Below are 18,143 nucleotides of genomic sequence, written 5' to 3'. Positions count from 1 at the left end.
AGAGACAGACAGTGCTGTAGTAGACAGGATTAATGTTTTATTAATGATCATCTACATTCACACCATGCATTTCTAAGATTTACATCCAAGAGCACATTGTATTTACACGCAATGCACAGATCAGGATAACCAATTTAAACCATGGCTGTGTTAAGACTCTAATTTGTTCCAAATTAAATTAAATACATAATACTCTCACCTCCCCCTTTTGACATGTACAATAAAAACCCACTCTTCCTCCTTTTAAGGAATATAAAATTGCATTGATAACTGCACACCGATTAGCAACAAATACATCTGAAACATATAAAACCTGAGAGATAAGCCCAAGTGTGTTTGAGTGCTAACACGTCTACACTCGGATTCCTGTGTGGACACATGGAAACAGACTGCTCAGTGGTCACTAGCACACTGCCTGGGTGACTCTGGAGGAGGCTCCCGTGGCGTGGCTGCTGCCTGCTGGCTGTGAGCTCCACAGCCCTGGGCAGGGGCAATTTCCCCCAGACCCACTGAATACCACAGAATGGGGCTTTGTTTACTGTAATAGTTTACTGTTCTTGTTTTTGCCTTTTGTTTACATTCCTTCTTGATTTTAAGAGGAAAGGATCTTTGGCCCATGGAGGTGGGATTTCTACATTACAAAACACACAGAAGTAAGACATGCACATGTCGGGCAAGTGCTCTGTCTGGGCAACTGCCCAGCCCTTGCTCTTTGTCACTGGAGTGCAGAAGCAGGAAGGGGGAGCCCGGCAAGCATAAAGTGGTCAGAAAAATAAATACACGATTTAAAAAATGGACCGCGAAGCTCGTGGCGACAGACCAGAGGCAGCGGGATGTCCCCATGATGCTTTGCATCTGCACTCAATACTGAGGATGACCGAGGGTACAAGTGCTCCAGGGTCAAGCAGGCGCTTCCGGTGAAGGCACTCCTACCCGAAGGTCAGGCTGTGAACCTAGCACCCACCACTGGGCCACTCTGGTCTCTCATCAAAGTGACCGGGACTGCTGTTCCAGCCCCCTCCGGCTCCTTTGGAAATGAGGTCGGGTCTTCTCTCCAACCAGGGGGGGATGAGAAGGCAATCCCACTGGGGTCCCAGACCAGGAGTCCTGACCACGGAGGTGTTGCCCTGCCCTCCCCAGGCTCTGCTCCCCTTGCAGTGGCACAGTCTCGCCAGCAGGGGGAGCAGTACGCGTGAGGCTGGCACCAGGCCTCATTCTTAGCTACCATCTGACCATCCATCCTTGTTATTCTGTTGCCCAATGATGGCAGGAAGGACACCCATGAGGGGAACCCAGCATGGCTGCTCCCACGAGGGAGTTGGTCCTCTGGGGTGGGGACACTGCAGCACTGACCTGGGGTCCTCTATGCTCAGCAAATTGAGGAAGGTGCAACATCCCCACAAGTCCACCCAGACTCCCAATCCCCACCCACCCCCAGAGGGCCTCCCACTTTAAGGCACTGGGTTTTGGAGACTTGAAAGGTCAGTAACACTAAGGAGGCTGCATGGGGCTTGCTTCAAACACAGAGATGCAAACACAGACCAGCAACCCAGACAGGACAGTTACCCACAGTGACAAAGCCGATCCCCCAAGCGTGGGTTCTAGTTAGTGCGTGACCGTGTTAGCTGCAACTGTTACCACTGCCGACCTGAACCACACATTTTCTTTTTACAAATCAAATGTCTGAACTGCTGTGATGACGCTGAACGCCTTAAGTACCAGGTCCTGGGTCACCCCGAGGGGCGTGGTTCCATTTCTCAGGTGTGTGAAGTGCTACCCACTCCCCCTCCACCCACCCAGTGGCGTCTTAGTCCCTTAATAAGTACCAGCTGCGGCACAGGCTCTGGGGACATGTGGAGCCTTCCTGAAGCCAGGACCTGGGGACAGTGGGTCACGCTTCACGCGGTGCCACCCACCATGCTGGGGAAACAAAGCAACAGACCCTTTTTTGGAAGGAAGATTTCTGAGTTTTCTAAGAGCAGTTTTCATCCTGAACGGCGACCAGGATCGATCCTATTCTTCGTTTGGTTTGTGGAGGGTGGCCCGCGGGGCTACTTCTTGGAGTTCACCATGGGCCTGAACAGGGCGATGATGTCTGCCATGGCCTGCTTCAGGTGTCTCCCAAAGCGGTGGGAATCCTTGGGTTTGAAAGCAGAAAGCAAACCACGTCAAGACGCAGAACCCCCCCCTCACTTCGAGTCTTCACGTCTGTGATCTGACTCCACTGGTCTCTCAGATTCCTTTCTGCCAGTCCCTGGGCTGAGCCGGGGAATGCCTGGAGCTGCGGTGGGTGCAGCCTGAGGCTTCCTGGAGTCCCCACACCGTGAAGAACACAGTGCCCCTCTCCACCGCCAGCCCGCCTGCTGGAGGGCGCCTCCTGGGAACCTGTTTGGCTCTGGCCTCCAGGACCTTAACTCGTACCTGGCCTGCCCTCCAAAAACTGTCTACCTGGCAGCCGCCACCCACGAAACCCAGTGAAAAATGTGATTCAGAGCCAGGAGAGGTGGTGCACGCCTGTCATCCCAGCAGCTCCGGAGGCTGAGACAAGAGGGTCCAAAGTTCGAGGCCAGCCTCACCAACTTAGCCAGGTCCTAGGCAGCTGGGTGAGGCCCTGCCTCAAAACAATGAATAATAAAGAAAAAGGGCGGGGGATGTGGCTCAGTGGTCAAGTGCCCCTGGATTCAATCCCTGTACCACACCCCCCCCAAAAAAGTGCTTTGAAAGCCAGACAGGCGTATGTTCTGGAAGAAGTAAAGGAGGGGGCAAAGGGGCAAGAGCCAGGGCCACGGCCTCTGCCACCAACCACAGCACAGGAGAAGCTGGGTGTGAGCAGAGCCCGTGCTCCCCAGAGGGGACTGCTGGGCCGGGATGGCACTTGGTGGCAGCGCTCTGGACATTAATGTCCCACTCTGGAGAATGACCAGCCCCAAGCTACAGAGGGATACCCGCTTCTTGGAAGCTTCAGATGTCTCACGGCAACGAAAACCCAATGGTCAGTTACACCGGGCACCCAGAGAGGGCCACAGAAACGTGCAGAGCCGCAGGGGCCCAGCTGCTGAGGGGCTGACCTCAGAGAGGGACTCGAGGACTCCGAGGGAGGGGCCAGGCTTTCCCACGGGACAGGGATCGAAGGCGGTTTCTTGTACCAGAAATCTATTCATCTTCAGGGATGCCACTCTGTGGTCATGCCAACAACAGTCACAGTATTTCCCCTCCACCCTGTTTCCTGTTTCTTGATAAACTTCATTATTAGTAGTAATTTCCTCTTATTTTAGTTAAACAAAAAAAAAAAGTCAGTGAACATGACATTGCTGTGGGGCTGCGCGGACCGTGGAGAGGAGAATCTGAATGAGGAGCAGACGGGCCCTGGAGGAAGGCGGCCACGGCTCCCCCAGGTTAAGAGAACCTGAAATCCACTTACACAAAAACACCCGACCCAACAAAAACAGGCCACCGAGTTGAGGAGTGGGTAAAGACGGGCCGAACTCGCACTCCCTCTGCACTCACCGTCTCAGGGCTGGAAAGCTTGGAGGAGACGTGGAAGTGGATGAAGTTCTCTCCCACGATCATGTAGGACACGCCGTAGCCATCGTCGGCCACCTGCAGGACAGAGCGGACGGAGCAGCGTGAGCGAGGGCCTCCTCACAGTCCAGCCAAGACGGCCACAGCTGCCCGAGGCCGCGGACTCCTGCAGAGGTGACCAGGGGACCAGGGCCGCAGGACCAAGGCGGGCTGGAGGGTGGCGGAGGCTGGGCACGTCCCTCCCTTTCCATCAGTGACACCTGGGGCTGCACCTACCGGCCCGAAGCCCCCTCCACTGGACACGTATTCTGGGTTCCTCTCAAGGTCAAAGAGCTCCACCTGCTGCTGAGGGGTCTGGCTGGTCGACAGTCGCCAGGGCTCAGATAAAACCTGGGGAGGGAAACAAGGAGATGTCCAGGGGACGCCGTCCAAAGCGTGTCCTCACACCTCCGGAGGAAAGGCAGGAGAGACCTGCTCTGCTGGCCAACAGACTGTGTGGACACTGGAGGCCTATGTTCTGAAGGCAGTGTGGCCCAGGCAGTGTCTCCCCGACAGGATGCAGGGTGGGGGCGGCCCCGGACTGAGCAGGGGTCACCAGCCAGCAGCCCAGACAGAGGTGGCAGAGTTTCGAAAGATTTAGAATGAGGGATTGCTGTCAGATTGGTACCAGCTCCCAAGAGCTGAAGGGTACACCTTCAGGGTTTTTTTCGAGCCAGTTGTTAAATACAAGCCACTGCTAAAAAATTAAATTTTACAGCTGGGTACAGTGGTGCAGGTCTATAATCCCAGAGGCTCAGAAGGCCAAGGCAGGAGGATAGTAAGTTTGAGGCCAGCCTCAGCAACTTGGTAAGATCCTGTCTCAAAACATAAAAAGGAAAAAAATAAAATAAATAAAAGTTTAACAAATAAGGCCAGAAAAAAATAAACAAAATAAAAAGGACTGAGGATGTGGCTCCATGGTCAAGCACCAATCCCCAGTGCAAAAAAAAAAAAAATAAATAAATTTTACAAATTTTCAGTTAAAGAAATCCTACTAAGGACAAGGGTGACAGACCCACAGCTCCCCACTGTCACGTGTTTTCCTGTGATCTGGCTCTGAGGGTGTTCACATATTAAGTCAGGAAGGTAAATCCGATAGCAAAGCAAATTGCAAGGTTTTGGAACTGTGGTGCCTGTCCCCTTGTGTGACAGCCGTGCCCTGGGCCCAGCCTGCCGTTCCGATGTGCAAGGCTGCACTGGTCACTAGGTGAGCTGCCCTGGGGGGCGACTTACTTCCTTAAGGAAAGGGGAGTCCACGGCGAGGTATCTGGACACCACGTAGAGGCAGAAGAGGTGGCGGTCGATGCCGGCGCCCGTCATGGCCAGGCGGTACAGGTGCTGGTGCTTCTCGGAGGCCACCTTGAACAGCCTGAGCCTGTGCTCCACCTAGGCAGCAAAGGCAGCAAGGAGAGGCGTCGATGTCTCTGGCGAGCAACCTGGATCTGCGTTTCCAACGCTGCCGCCTCCCTCCAGGGGTCAGCAGGGCAGCTGTGGGTACCTGCTGCGCCGAGCCAGGGCTGGTGGTGGCCGAGGCGTCCCTCTGGAGCTCCACTGACCACACCCTCCCCAGATTCCCGCCTGGAGAGGGCTGTGGGGTGGGGTGGGGCAGCCTCCCAGGGCCCACCCGCAACATCTCCTGCCACACAGAGATCACCAAGGGGGCGCCGGCTGTGAGTGCCCACTGTCAGAGGGCACTGTCCCCCAGGTCACCCTGGGTCTGGCCAATGATTCTGCTAAAATGGCACTTCTGGGACCTTTGGATCTGACCCAAAAGGGCCACTGCGGGTTCTTCTGGGCTCTGCGATGGAAGTCACAGGAGCAGGCTCATGCGACACCCTCGCCCGGGGTCTGGCCCCACCTCACCGCAGGGCCTCCCTGCCAGGCTCGCCTTGAAGGCGTCCAGGGACGGCTGGAGGCCCTGCCCGACACCACCTGGTGGGGTCCCCTCCGTCCATCAGAGGTAAGCACCTGCGCTGTGGGGCCAAGGGCCTGGGCACAGAGCTGACCACGGCCACTAGCTCTCCGGGCCCAGCAGTCGGCTGGTGACTGGTGACGCCTCACTGGGCTGCTGTCGGGGCTGCAGGAGGTGCCACTCAGAACCCCAGCCCCCACCTGGCCCGTGGCTCCCGGGGCCATGGGCTCTAGTGACAGCTCCAGCTGGCTCCCGGCATCCCCCTGCTCCTCCGCCTGTCTCAGGCCACTCTAATCATCTCTAGCTGTGTGTGACAGAGGCTCTGTGTGTGCTCCTGTTGTCACCTCTTAGTACTTCCTGCTCCCCCAGGAGGGGGAGGGAAGGAGAGGCGGGCAGGGGATCAGTGTGTGGAGGGGACAGGCTATGCATGGGCGCTGTGTCCCCGGGCAGGCCTGCAGGGCACCGCGTTCCCGGCACCGCCCCTTACCGTCTGGCTGGGGTCCACCATGGCCAGCACGAAGTTGCAGGACTCTGTGGTGCAGGAGCGCACGGTCTCTGTCCTGCCCTCTCGGAACAGCCGGGTCATGGAGGCCTCGTACGTGAGGCAGAACTTGCCCATGTCCTGGGGAAGGAGAGCGCCTTGTACCAGGGGGTGTGGCCGGGACGGCGGGGCGGGGCGCAGGGAGTGGGCTTCCGGGTTGCTGGGTGCAGCGGGCTGTGTGGCTTTGAAAGGGCTGGAAGGAAACGAGGGCCAGCTGGCCAGGTTTCCACTCCATGATGTGACTGGTGCTGTGACCTCTACTCAAGTCCCCGTGCTGACCCAACCACGCGCAGATGCTCAGGGAGGGACTAGTGGACGGGATCTGCAGGCAACGTCGGAAGTGCTGCAGGGACTCAGGGGCCCTGGGGCTGGGGGACAGTGGGAAGGGTCCGGGAGGGGGAGGGAACGGGGCAGGGAGGACAGCAGGAGGACAGGAGGGCAGGCCTGGAGTCTGGAGCTGGAGCCACAGCAGTGCCCGGGGCTGGCAGGCACAGAGGGCCCTGGAAAGTTCCTCCTCTGGATGAAACACCAAGGGTCACCCCCTGGCAGTCGGGGGGAGGGGCTGCTGGCAGGTAGAGGTGAGGAACGGCACTGGGGGCAGGGGAAAGTGGTCTCCAGGGCCTCTGCAGCCAGCTGGTGCCTCCCCAGGAGGCAGATGTGGGGCTGGGCTGCTGGTGCCCCCAGGCCAGCTCCGAGACCACAGGACTCAACAGGAGGCAGTTGGTGACCGTCATCCTGGCATCACAGTGCCTTGGCACTGGCCCTGGTGGCCCCAGGGTGACAGACCAACGCATCTCCAGAGGCTAGCATGGGGCAGGTGGACACTGGGGGATGCACCTGGGCAGGGTGGGGGGCAGAGGAGCTGCACTTTCATGCAGACATCCAGACCCTCAAGTGACCATGCCTGTGTGTGGCCACCACCCGGCTGGCAGAAGCGTGGTTGCTGGGACCCAGCAAGTCTGAACCTCAAGCAGCATGAGGCACGGGGCCCACCAGCACAGCCCCGCTGCGTCTCCTGGGGACTGGAGACCAGAGCAGAGGAGACTGCGGAGGGGGACGAGACCGCTGGGACCCCAGGAGGGCCCACCATCTGGACATGGGCCCAGGCAGGGGCAGGTCGGAGCTGAGGGAGACCTGAGCCCAGGACCCAGCACCAGAGCTGCCCCCATCCTGGGGCACCGGCTCCCATCAGTCCCCCACCTACAGCAAGAAAGCGAGTGGCCCCGGGTGAGGGGTGCAGCCTGAGCACCGCCTCCCACACACACGCTGCCCAGCCCGAGTGTCCTCCAGGACGGGGCCAAGTGCCCTCAAGGCCCTGTGATGAGCCACCAGCCTGGCACTCGCTTCTTTCCTACGTTGGTCATCAGATCCCCCTGGCTGTGGGGGTCCCATGCTGTGCCCTGGGAAGCAGGAGGTCCCAGGTTTTACCAGGCTCCTGACCTCAGGCCACTGCAAGGCTTGGAACAGAGGGGGGCGGGGCGGGGCGGGGCGTGAACTGGCCTGAATCGTCCAACAGGGTGAACGCGAGATGCGTGAGGTACGGAACCCCCCAGCGCAGGCTTTAAATGTGAGAAGAGTTGGTGGGCCACACGTTGCACCTAAACAGGGTCATCTAAGCTGGAGGAGGATGCGCACACCTGTAACCCCAGTTTCTCAGGAGGCGGAGGCAGGAGGATCGCAAGTTTGAGGCCAGGCTGGGCAACTTAGTGAGGCTCTGTCCCCAGATAAAACCCCCCAAATCAAAACAACAAAAACAAATAAAACTTAAAATGGTCATCTAAAAACACTCTCGGCAGGTGCACCGATGGGCACGGGGCCCGGCTTCTGACCCATCCGAGTGCCCACTGAGCCCGATGCGGCCAGCGCCCGGAGGGGGCTGCGGGCACCAGGGCCACACCTGCAGTTCCTAAGGAGCGGCTCGAAGGTGGACGTCTGCAGACACTGACTCACTGGGCCTGAGGACAGGCCAGCGGGCCCCACAGCAGGAGGCTTCACCTGGCTGTGCCGCTCTGGGCCCAGGAGACCCTGCAGCTCTGGGCTGGAATGGCGACCTGCCGGGGTCCTGGCTCAGGTGCCCCACGCGCTCACCGCAGCCACCTCCTCTGTGGAGGCACATCCTGGCCCTGGGGGTACTCTGGCCAGCTGGACTGACCACAGCCTGCCCCAGGAAAGAACACTGCAGCAGGGGAGATGACCATGGACCAGCAAGCATCCGCCACCTCATGGATGTCAGTCAGTGACAGCTGGGCCGGCTGGGCCCCCAGGCTGGTGACAGTGCTCCACGTGCAACCTCGGAAGGCCCATGGCCCCGGACGAGGGTGACACGCAGCACTGTCCTCATTTTAGAGGGACCTCTAAGCGGGAAAGGTCTGAGTGAGACGGGTGCCTGCTCTGGACTGACAGATGGGTCTCACGCTTTGCTTGGTAGCCTCGGAGATGCCTCCAGGGCCTGGCCTAGCCTATCTGGCTGGACGGTTGGGCTTCTTTTCATTCTTTATTTTTTGGTCTGGAAATCGAGCCTAGGGGAGCTCCGCTCCACCTGACACCTCCAGCTGTTTTTTTCTTTTTGAGACGGGGTCTAACTGAATTGCCCAGGATGGCCTCAATCTTGCCATCCTCCTGCCTCACATCTCCTAAGTCCCTGGGACTCCAGGAGGGCACCGCCGGGCCTAGCCTGCCCAGGACCCTGGCACAGTCCTGTCTGCTTCACAGACCGAGCCTGGGGCCCCGGGTCTTCGTCTCTGGCTTCCACTCTGCTTCCCGCCTGGCCGTCGGTATTCGTGACGCTGACCCTGGTCTGATTCTGCACTAGGCCTGTTTACCGAGTGCGCTGCTCAACCGTGAAAGTTTCCTGTCTTCTGAAGTCACAGCTGTCCCTCGCCCCGAACATCCTGTCAGCTGCCAGCGGCGTCCTGCTCTCCCGGCCTTGACAGGGGCTCCACATCTTCCCCTTGAGGCGACAGCTGGACACTACCCCACGAGGGCATCTGCCACCTTAAGGAAAGAGCCCATCACCACGCCCCCGACTGAGAGTGCTCGTCAGGAGGGGACGGCAAGTTTGGAATGTCCTCATCTGCCGAGATGACTGTTCCGGCTCTTTCTGTGACCTGGCAATGTGATTCGGCACCGTCTGTCCACTCATCCAGCCACCCTGCCGCTGCCGCCAACTCTGCTGTCCTCGTGCGGGCAAAGCCATCTGCTTACAGCTGACGTGGGGTCTCTGCCTTCACCCCTAGAACTGCCAGCTGCCGCTCCCGCTGCAGGAAAGGCGGGCTCTGGACAGGCTTCCTGGCTCCCACGGCAGCCTTGCCACAGAGGCCCTGCCGGTTCAGGCTGGTGGCCAGCAGCCTCTGGCCCCAGGGCTGGCACATGGCTCTCACTACCTGGCAGGTTCCACCCTCCCCAGGTCTCTGGGCCCACGAGGTGGCTCTGGGCGACCTCTCCCCAGGGACACACTGGGTCAGGGGCGTCTGATCTCATCTGGGCTTTGCTCTGTCAGTTTGTGTTTCCTCAGGAAGCAATCACTTCATCAGGTCCTCAAACGACGAGAGGCCCTGGTATGCTTGTGAAGCGTCCTCTGCACCCGAGACGTCAGTTGGAAAAATCAAGCTCCGTGGTTGCTTTATCCTGAGCAGCGTGAGGCTGCAGCCAGGGCCCTGCGCCCGCCGCTCCGCTGCTAAGCCGCGCCCAGCCTACGCTTCAGGAATGCAATCGGCTTTATCCAGAACGGTGAGCATCGGCTAAGCCAGGCGTGTCCCTGTCACAGCTGGTCACCTCTGGGGGTGCCTCGTCTACTGTCCGGCACGCAGTTATCTCCTTCACTTTAGCTGAGAAGTCGAGCTTCTAGGCCTGGATGTGCGAGCCACTGCTGGCTCTCCCCTGCCACACAGTGTCACACTGACATGTCCCCGACCTCTCTGCACCTCGTTTCCTCACCTGTGCGAAGGGGCGACCGGTGGGACACTCCAGGGGCCTATGATGCTCTTAGGCCAGTGGAGGGCACACTCTCAGCTGTCCCCATAGGGACTCCACACACTGTCACCGTGACACACTCACATTTTACCATAGAGGGTTCAGTTAAAGCAGGGCACACCTGAGCCGAAGCCACAGTGACTTCTGCTTCTCCACAGCGACCTCAAGGGCCCCATTCTGGAGCCCTCCCTCCAAAGGGCAGCGAGTCCACTCTGTCCCTGCACAGGCTGCACCTGCCACGCGGAGCCAGCATGTGCACGCGGGGCCCGGCCACAGTGCTCCAGTGGCCGCTGGGTCCCTGCTATGGAAGGGGCTGTCAGAGGCCAGAGGGGAAGGAGTGCACCCAGTGTTTCCAGGGCCTGTCAGCTCTGTCCTCGTGGAGTGACAGGCTCCCCTCTGCTCATCTCCCCAGCGCCTGTCTCCACACAGGACCCGCGTCTGTCCAGAGGGGTCTGCGGAACTCACCCCCAGTGTCCAGTGGACATGCTCCGGGCGCCATGGTCACACCAGCCCAGGAGGCTGTGCCTCTGGTGCCAGCGGCAGCTTCCCGCCTTGGGGAAGGAGCCCGGGGCGCCGGGCACAGCTCGGCCTGGCCTACCTTGTAGTGCGCCAGCTGCAGGGCCAGCTGGATGAAGGCGTCGGGGCTCGTCCGGCATTTCTTGATCATCCCTTTACCAAAGGCGTCGAACGGGAAGGAGTAGATGTCCACATCATTTGCCAGAAGATTCGCGCTGTTCAGGGACGTCTCTATCACCTCCTGACACTGCAGGGAGGGGAGAAGACCACTGCCTCAGCGGGAGGCAGAGGCACGCACCAGGTCCCGGGAGCCTCCGCCAGGCCATGGGTGTCCCCGGAAGGTTGGGACCATTTTCCAGCAGCTTCTCTGGATAAATGACCCAGAAGCCCCTACAGGGCAGCAACCCAGGGCCCTGGGCCCACCCCAGGAGCAGTGGGGACTCCAGCCGGGTGGGGTCTGGGCACACAGGTGGGTCTGGGCTCCGGGAGCCCAGCGAGACCCCATCGGGCACCTCAGTCGGGGCTTTGTGTTACACAGCCCAATGTTGGCGTGTGGCGGCAATGGAGCAACCCAGGACTCAAGTGAACGGCCGTGCAAGGGAACATCACGCAGCACTGAAGAGAACGCACTGTCACACAGGGGGATAGGAGCAGGAGGCTCAAGGGCTGTGCCACAGCAAAAGCCACCAGTTGGAAGGGCTGCCAGCAGCATGACCCAACCACAGGACCCCCGGAAAGGACTGGAGAGAGGGACGGACGGGGGGGGGCCAGGGGATGGCCAGGCAGTCACCCTAACCAGATGGGGCTCAGATGGTGGGTACAGGGCAGGCGCAATAGCAAGAGTCACCCTGGTGTGACAGCGAGAGGGACCTAGTGTGACACTGAGTGACCCTGATGTGACACCAAGGGACCCTGGGGTCACGGGGGGACCCCCGGGGTGAATGGCGGGCTCCAGGGATGGACATGTGTCCACGCGGGTCAAAGACTGCAGGGCGCCTGGCTCCGTCAGGTGCTGGTGGAGGGAGGCGCGGGAACCTGTCTCTTCCTCTTGATTTTGCTATGACCCTAAAACAGCTCTAAAAATACAAAGACTAGGGCTGGGGCTGAGGCTCAGAGGTAGAGCGCGTGTCTAGCATGCATGAGGCACTGGGTTCGATCCTCAGCACCTCATAAAGTAAAAAAAAAGACACTGTGTCACCTATAACTTAAAAATAATTATTAAGAATAATAAAAATAATTATTAAGAAAAATAAAGACCATTTAAAAATGTTTTTTGCAATGAATGAAAAGTGGCCTGGTCAGCTCCCAGCCCAGGGCTGCCAGAGGCCACACCTGTGCGCGACCTCACGCCACCCCGGGGCTTTGAGAGTCCACGGTGGCCAAGTGCTTCTGGGCCCTGTTCCTGCCTGGACCACGAGAGTCCGGACGGCGCTCTCCAACCTAAAACTCCTTCCCACTTAGAATATGTCGACTCTGGGTTTGGTGGGGTTTTTCTTCTTTGTTGCCGACAGGTTACAGACACCCAGTTCGGTCGGAGCTGGAATTTCTCCAGAAAGCTTCAAATGGAGAGAGACACCTCCCGTGGCAGCCCCGGGCCCTGGTCAGCTCCCCGGAGTCAGGAGCACCCAGGGCCTGCGTCTGCCCACCTCCCAGCCCAGGCCGCGGCAGCGACACCCTGACTTACCGCTTCCGGGATGTCCCACTGCAGCCTGGTGGGACAGGGGATGCTGGGGTTGGGGTCCCCTTTGCAGTGACCGTCCTCCGTGTACCCCAGCTGGAAGCAGTCGGTGGCCATGACGTACTGTGAGGAGGAAGCAGGCGTTGGAGGGTGGAGACCCAGCCTCAGCCCCTCCCCAGCCCCGCTCAGCACTCAGCTCCCAGGCCCCAACCCCGGGCCACACAGTGCCTTCTGCACTGACCACCAGCCGGGTATCCTCAGTCGGTCCAGTCCCGGCACCACTGCCGAGGATCCCTCCCTTTGGGTGCCAGGTGCAAGCTCTGGGTTGTGCCCGTGCCTCTGACTGGCTATGAACGGGGTCCCCATGGTCCTGGGTCTCACTGGTCTGCAGCGCAGGTCCCAGCCTCGGGGCGACACCCACCCACGCGGTTGGCTCACTCTCAAGCCTGTGACTCGGGCGGTCAGGAACATGGCGCAGGGCCGGCCCTGGGACGGGTGCGGGCTCCGTGCCCTCCCTAGGCGCTCCCCACCTGGCGTCTCCTCGTGGCCTCTGCCCAGGAGCTCCCGAGCCCTGTCCTTCTGGGATTTTGCTGGTGACCACTTGGCCTCCAGTCCCTCTCCCCTCCGGGAGGCTAGGGTGGGACCAGAAGCCCAGCCCCTGGTCCGGCCCTGTCTCTGCTGTGGCCAGCCACCTGAAGCCTCCTGAGGGCTGCCAGCCTCCACCAACTCTCGAGCACACCGACACTGTCCCCCGAGATGCGGGGCTTTCAGGAGCCGCACAGCAGGAAGCGGGGAGACCCCACGTGCCTCGACCACCTCGGGGGTCACTGGCTGCAGGGTCCCACCAACTGCCCAGCTTCCGAGGGGAACAAACCCTGTCCCTCTTAGAGCCAGCACTGAGATGGGCGCTTGCCACGCACTTTTGAGTCAGTGCATGCCCAAGGCTCAGAGAGGTGCGTCCCCTCCCTTGTCTGGAGGCCAGGAAGGGGCCGGGGGTCCACAGCTGGTCAAGGTCACACAGGTCACAGCAGAGCAAACCCCAAGCCACTTGTGCCTCTTGCTGCCCAGGCTCCATATAGGGCCTCTGCGGTCATCGTCCTCCCCTCAACCACTTTTGTCCGCCTGCTGTGGTGACCGCCACACCCACGTGTGCACAGCAGGAAACTGGGCCTGGGAAGTGAGTGCGTCCTCCATGTCCAGCTCCTCTGAGCCGCCACCAGACACAGGCAGAGTGTCAGGGCAACTCCAGGGGGCAGCTCCTCAGGGCACACTGGGCACCACAGGGCCGGCATGGCGGCAACGTCCTCCCGTCCTCGAGGAACGCAGCGCAGCACGTGACCCGCAGCTGCACTCCCGGGCCCAGGCTCAGAGATGAGGGCGCTCCCAGCAGCACTGCCCGCAAGGGCCCCCGTGCACAGACACACGCCCTCCCACGGGGCACACAGAGGCGCCCTGGAGGCACCGCGGAGTTCTACGCAGCCACCAAGAGGAACAGCTCCCCAGTACATGCCGTGACCTGGGTGACCTGGACAACATCACACTAAGGGAAGGCTGGTCACTGAGGTCCATGTGGTGCGTGATTCCACCTCTACCGAATGTCCAGAATGGGCACATCCCCAAACAGGGCAATCAGGGTTACTGGGGGCTGGGAGAGGGGTGAGGAGGCTTTGGGGGAGGATAACAATGTCTAGAATTCAACACTTGGTGAATATTCCAGAACCACTGACCTGTAAACTTAAAAAGGGTGGGTTTATGGTTATGTGTTATATACAAATTTAAAAGTAACCCAAAGAGGGCTGGGGCTCAGTGATGGGGCACTTGCCCAGCACGTGTGAGGCACTGGGTTCTGATCCTCAGCGCCACATAAAAATAAATAAAATAAAGGTACTGTGTCCATAGAAAATAAAATAAACAACAAAAAGTGCCAGGTGCAGTGGACATGCCTGTAATCCCAGAAGCCTGGAGGCTGAGGCAGGAGGATCACAAGTTCAAAGCCAGCCTCAGCAACTTAGAGAGGTCCTAAAGTGAGATCCCAACTCTAAATAAATACAAAAAAGGGGTGGGGGTGTGGCTCTCTGGTTAAGCACCCTGGGTTCAATCCTGGAATCTAATAATAATAGTGAATTATTTTGAAGAGAATTCTGTGCTCAGGGAACTTGCCTTCTAGAGTAGGTGGTCTGCCAGGTGAGGTGGTGGGAAGGGAAGGGAGGGAGCCACCTGTACGCATACTGGGGCTCCTGCAGCCCTGAGAAGCCCAGAGGCAGGTTGCTTAGCCCAAGCTGGGCTGCACCTGAGCTCCCCAACCTCCCCCACACCTCACCACAAGAAATGCACCAGGAGCAGACAGGAGCTACCTCCACCAGACCTGTTGCCGATGGCCACTGTGTGCTTGGGTCAGCCCCACCTCAATGCAGCACCAGGCCTTCACACTGAGAGCCCCGGCCCCTGGCCCTTCTGTCAGCCGGACAGTAACAGCTAAACACCACTTCTAATCGGCCTGTCTAAGACTGGACCCCTTCATCCTGGCCTTATTCAGAATGCCTAGAAAAATCAACCTGACCTTACAAATATCCTGCAGGTTTCCCTCCTTGATGACCGTGCCCCAAGTGAGCCAGACTGCCCAGGGTGCAGCTTCCCTACTCAACAGCAGCTCCTGCGCTCAGGGTCCTCTGAGGGCCCCTGGAGCAGGACCCGGCAGGCTGCACCATGAGCACTGTGCATGGACTTGGGGTGGGCCTCCGCCGCCGTGTCCAGGGGCGCCTGCTGCATTTTCAGCTGACAGGCCCTGGGCTTTAGTGGGCCTCTGCAGGGGCCTGGTGGGAAGAGCCCCGGCTGCTTTTCCTCAGGTGTCAGGGTCCTGGGGCCACACGCTGCAGAGAAGCTGGAACGCCTTGCTTCTCCCATGCTGAAAACCACCCGTGGGGCGGCTGCCGGGGTCCTGCCAAGACCCCACCCAGAGGTGAAGGGAAGCAGGACAGGTGGTCCAGATTAGGCAAGGGTGAGGTCCTCCGGGGGAGGGGTGGGCTGAGGCCCGAGGGAAGACCCCTGCCCTCAGGAGGGTGGGACAAAGCACGGTTCCAGGGTTGTGAGCTCCACACAAGGAAATGACAGGCACCATGTGGAAAAAGGACGGGGACCCGAAGCCTTGTCACAGATGGGAGGGCAGAAGGGCGGGCACCGGTGCAGCCTCCCTGAGAAGCCGACCCACCAGCCTCTAGGACGGGAGTCTGGCTCATCCTGTGGGCGGTCAGCAAGTCCCGGATTCCAGAGATCTCGGATCTCCTCCTTTCAGATCAGGGACGCTCCACCCGAAAGGTCTATGCAAACATTCCAAATCCCGGAAAACTGACCCTGAAACGCTTGCGGTCTCAAGCACTCTGGGTAAAGGACGCTCACCCGCAGCACGCGGGTGCCCTGGCGAGTCCGCCACGCGGTCTGCGGTTCACGCACGTTTGGGGTAGGCCGGGAGCTGGCCTCCAAGCCGCCAGCTGAGACCCCCCCACGGCTGCGCCTGCAAGGTCCCTTAATTCCACGTGGTCTACCACAGGAGCAGGGGATTCGGATGCAGAAAGACGGCCTCTCTGTCCACGTGGACCTCCAAGGGGCTGCCTGCTGTGGACGTCACCCCAACTCATGACAACAGGTGAGCACTGTCCCCTCCGTGCAAAGCTACTGTGGCGGGGCCCGGAGCGCAGCGCTTCTCTGAGCCAGACCCTGGCAGTGAGTTAAGGCAACAACCCCCACCGTGGATTTTTCATGCCAAACACGAAGCCGTTTGAACACTCGGAGAGTAGTCACCAGTTTTTAAGCCCTGTGTATTTACAATTTTCTTTTTCAGGGCTAGGGATGGAGCCCAGGGCCTTGAGCAGCTGAGCACACGCGCTGAGCTGCACTGAGCTGCACCCCAGCCCACACTGTGTTTAAATGCTGGGCTCAGGGAAAGGATGACAGGGGTTTGGTGGCTTTAAAACAACCCGGTAATTTCAAGAATGAAAATGATACTTTTCAATAATATGCAAGCTGCCTTTGTGGGGTGGGGGTGGGGGGCCCAGAGACACTTAACCACTGGGCCACATCCCCAGCCCCATTTATTTTTTATTTTGAGACAGGGTCTCCCTTACTTGCTGGGGCTGACTTTGAACTCGAGATCCTCCTGCCGCAGCCTCCTGGGTGCCTGAGATACAGGTGTGCGCCACTGTGCTGGGCAAAACCACCTTTTTATAAACCAAAATTTAGTACGCTTGCTTCTGTTTTGCCTAAAACTAGGAGAGGTCACCATTTCAGAGCAAGCCTAGCTGTAGTCCGGACCGGGTTCTGCCCGGTGGCCCAGGGCCACTGCTTGTCCCCACAGGGAGAGGCATCTACTGACTCTGGGCTCCTGCTGCAGGAGCAGACCCAGGGACCGAGCTCGTGGGCCGGGGGTTCTCCCAGGTGGCCTGGTCACCGGCACCTGTCTGTGTGACAGCTGCCAGCACTCACCTCCCACAGGTGGCCCACGATGGGTGCATCCGCCCAGGAGTGCTCTGCGTTGATGCCTATCTTGCCATTCTTGAAGACGATAAACGTGATGGACTTGTCAAACCACCTGTGGGACCCACATGTGACCAGGGACTGCATGTCCAAGTGACAGCGGTGACCCAGACCTGCAGGCTGCTTCCCTCTGGACAGCCAGCGGCTCTGTCCCCACCCCTCAGACAGCTCCAGGGGAGCAAGGGTAAGGCACCAGCAGGACCAAGGCGCCCGTGGCTCCCCGCACCCAGGCTGAGGACACGTGAGCACGTGTGTCCTGGAGACCAGAGCAGGCCAGCGGGGAGACGGGGGTCCTCCTCAGCCAGAGCTGCTGGGCCCCACTTCACAGAGAAGGTGCAACCCGCAGGTCAGGCCGAAGCTGACTCCCAGGTCCGCCCCCACCCTGTGCCGTCCACCCCTTCTGCTCCTGGCCAGGGAATGGGCAATCACTACCCGTCACCAGCACCCCCAGGAAGGCCTGGGGCCTGGTGAGGGGGTCTGGACCTGCCAGGCTCAGGCTGTGAGCTCCCTGAGGTGGAGGGCAGGAGACTGAGCCGCACTGCTCCAAGGTGGACCCCGGGGAGGGCTGCCCAGATACAGGGAGCGCCGATCTGGGAGGAAAGGACGGTACCTGTCGAAGCACTTGCCGTGCAGAAGGGACTTGGCATAGCTGTCCAGGGACGCCTCCGGGTCCTCCTGCCTGTAGCCCTGCTCAGTATCATCCAAGGTCACGAAGAACGCGGCTTTCTCCACAGCATCCAGAGACTGCTTGTTTTTCCCACGTCCAAAATAGTCCTGGCGACACTTGGCCCAGGGTACTCTGCGGTGACAATTAAATAGGGTTGGGAACGGCCATGCCTGCAGCAGCTTGGTGACGGCCCTTGCATGAGACGTCTGTCCAGGACCTTCCTGGCTGCCCCCCTGCAGTGCTGCCCCGTGTGCTGGAAGGGGCTCATTGTGGGAGACCAACCTTGCACGTGACTGAGTCACACTCCCAGGCTGGGTGCTGAGGCGCTCAGTCGCAGAAATGTGGCAGAGCTTTCCCCACCCTTCTTGGGTCTGAGGGTCGGTGTCTCGTGCATGGGTGTGTCTTGCTACAGCCCCATGGGTGAAGCTATGCTCACCTGTTCCTTCATAACCCCTTGCCCTGTTTAGGATAGAACCTTCCATGGAAGTGCCTTGTGTGTGTCCCCTCCTCTTACTGTGCCCTTGGGTGTGGCCTACCCAGGTGTCAGTCAACCTGCTGACAGTGGACATCATGAAGCTGGACTCAGCCCCCTGAAACCTGACCCCTGGCCTCATTTGAGTAGCTTCTCCTCAATAAAAGGGGTCAGCGCGTGCTCTCGCTCTCTCTTCCTGCGGACCCTTAAGGTCAGAGGAGCCGTCACAGAGACCCCAAAGAAAAAGGTTCTTTGTGTCTCTTGTGTGGTTATTTTGTGCAGCCCAGTCAGCCC

General features: G+C 59.5%; 1 protein-coding gene across 5 annotated transcripts in view; it reads right to left on the bottom strand.

The window, feature by feature from the left end:
- Positions 1-15: 15 nt before the first annotated feature.
- Cpt1a (carnitine palmitoyltransferase 1A) overlaps positions 16-18,143 on the bottom strand; it is a 50,362-nt gene continuing 32,234 nt past the window's right edge. For all 5 annotated transcript variants that reach the window (XM_027944418.2, XM_071615977.1, XM_071615976.1 and 2 more), the window contains exons 11-19: positions 17,321-17,509; positions 16,660-16,765; positions 12,187-12,303; positions 10,585-10,749; positions 5,961-6,095; positions 4,795-4,947; positions 3,799-3,912; positions 3,508-3,600; positions 16-2,138 (exon numbers count right to left, since the gene is read on the bottom strand). In XM_027944418.2, the coding sequence (XP_027800219.1) occupies positions 2,052-2,138; positions 3,508-3,600; positions 3,799-3,912; positions 4,795-4,947; positions 5,961-6,095; positions 10,585-10,749; positions 12,187-12,303; positions 16,660-16,765; positions 17,321-17,509 (1,159 nt within the window). In that variant the 3' untranslated portion in view covers positions 16-2,051. The remainder of the gene's footprint in view (positions 2,139-3,507; positions 3,601-3,798; positions 3,913-4,794; positions 4,948-5,960; positions 6,096-10,584; positions 10,750-12,186; positions 12,304-16,659; positions 16,766-17,320; positions 17,510-18,143) is intronic.

The sequence above is a fragment of the Marmota flaviventris genome, chromosome 9 (genome assembly GCF_047511675.1).
Source record: "Marmota flaviventris isolate mMarFla1 chromosome 9, mMarFla1.hap1, whole genome shotgun sequence".
NCBI lineage: Eukaryota > Metazoa > Chordata > Mammalia > Rodentia > Sciuridae > Marmota > Marmota flaviventris.
This window is presented reverse-complemented; position numbering and strand designations above follow the sequence as displayed.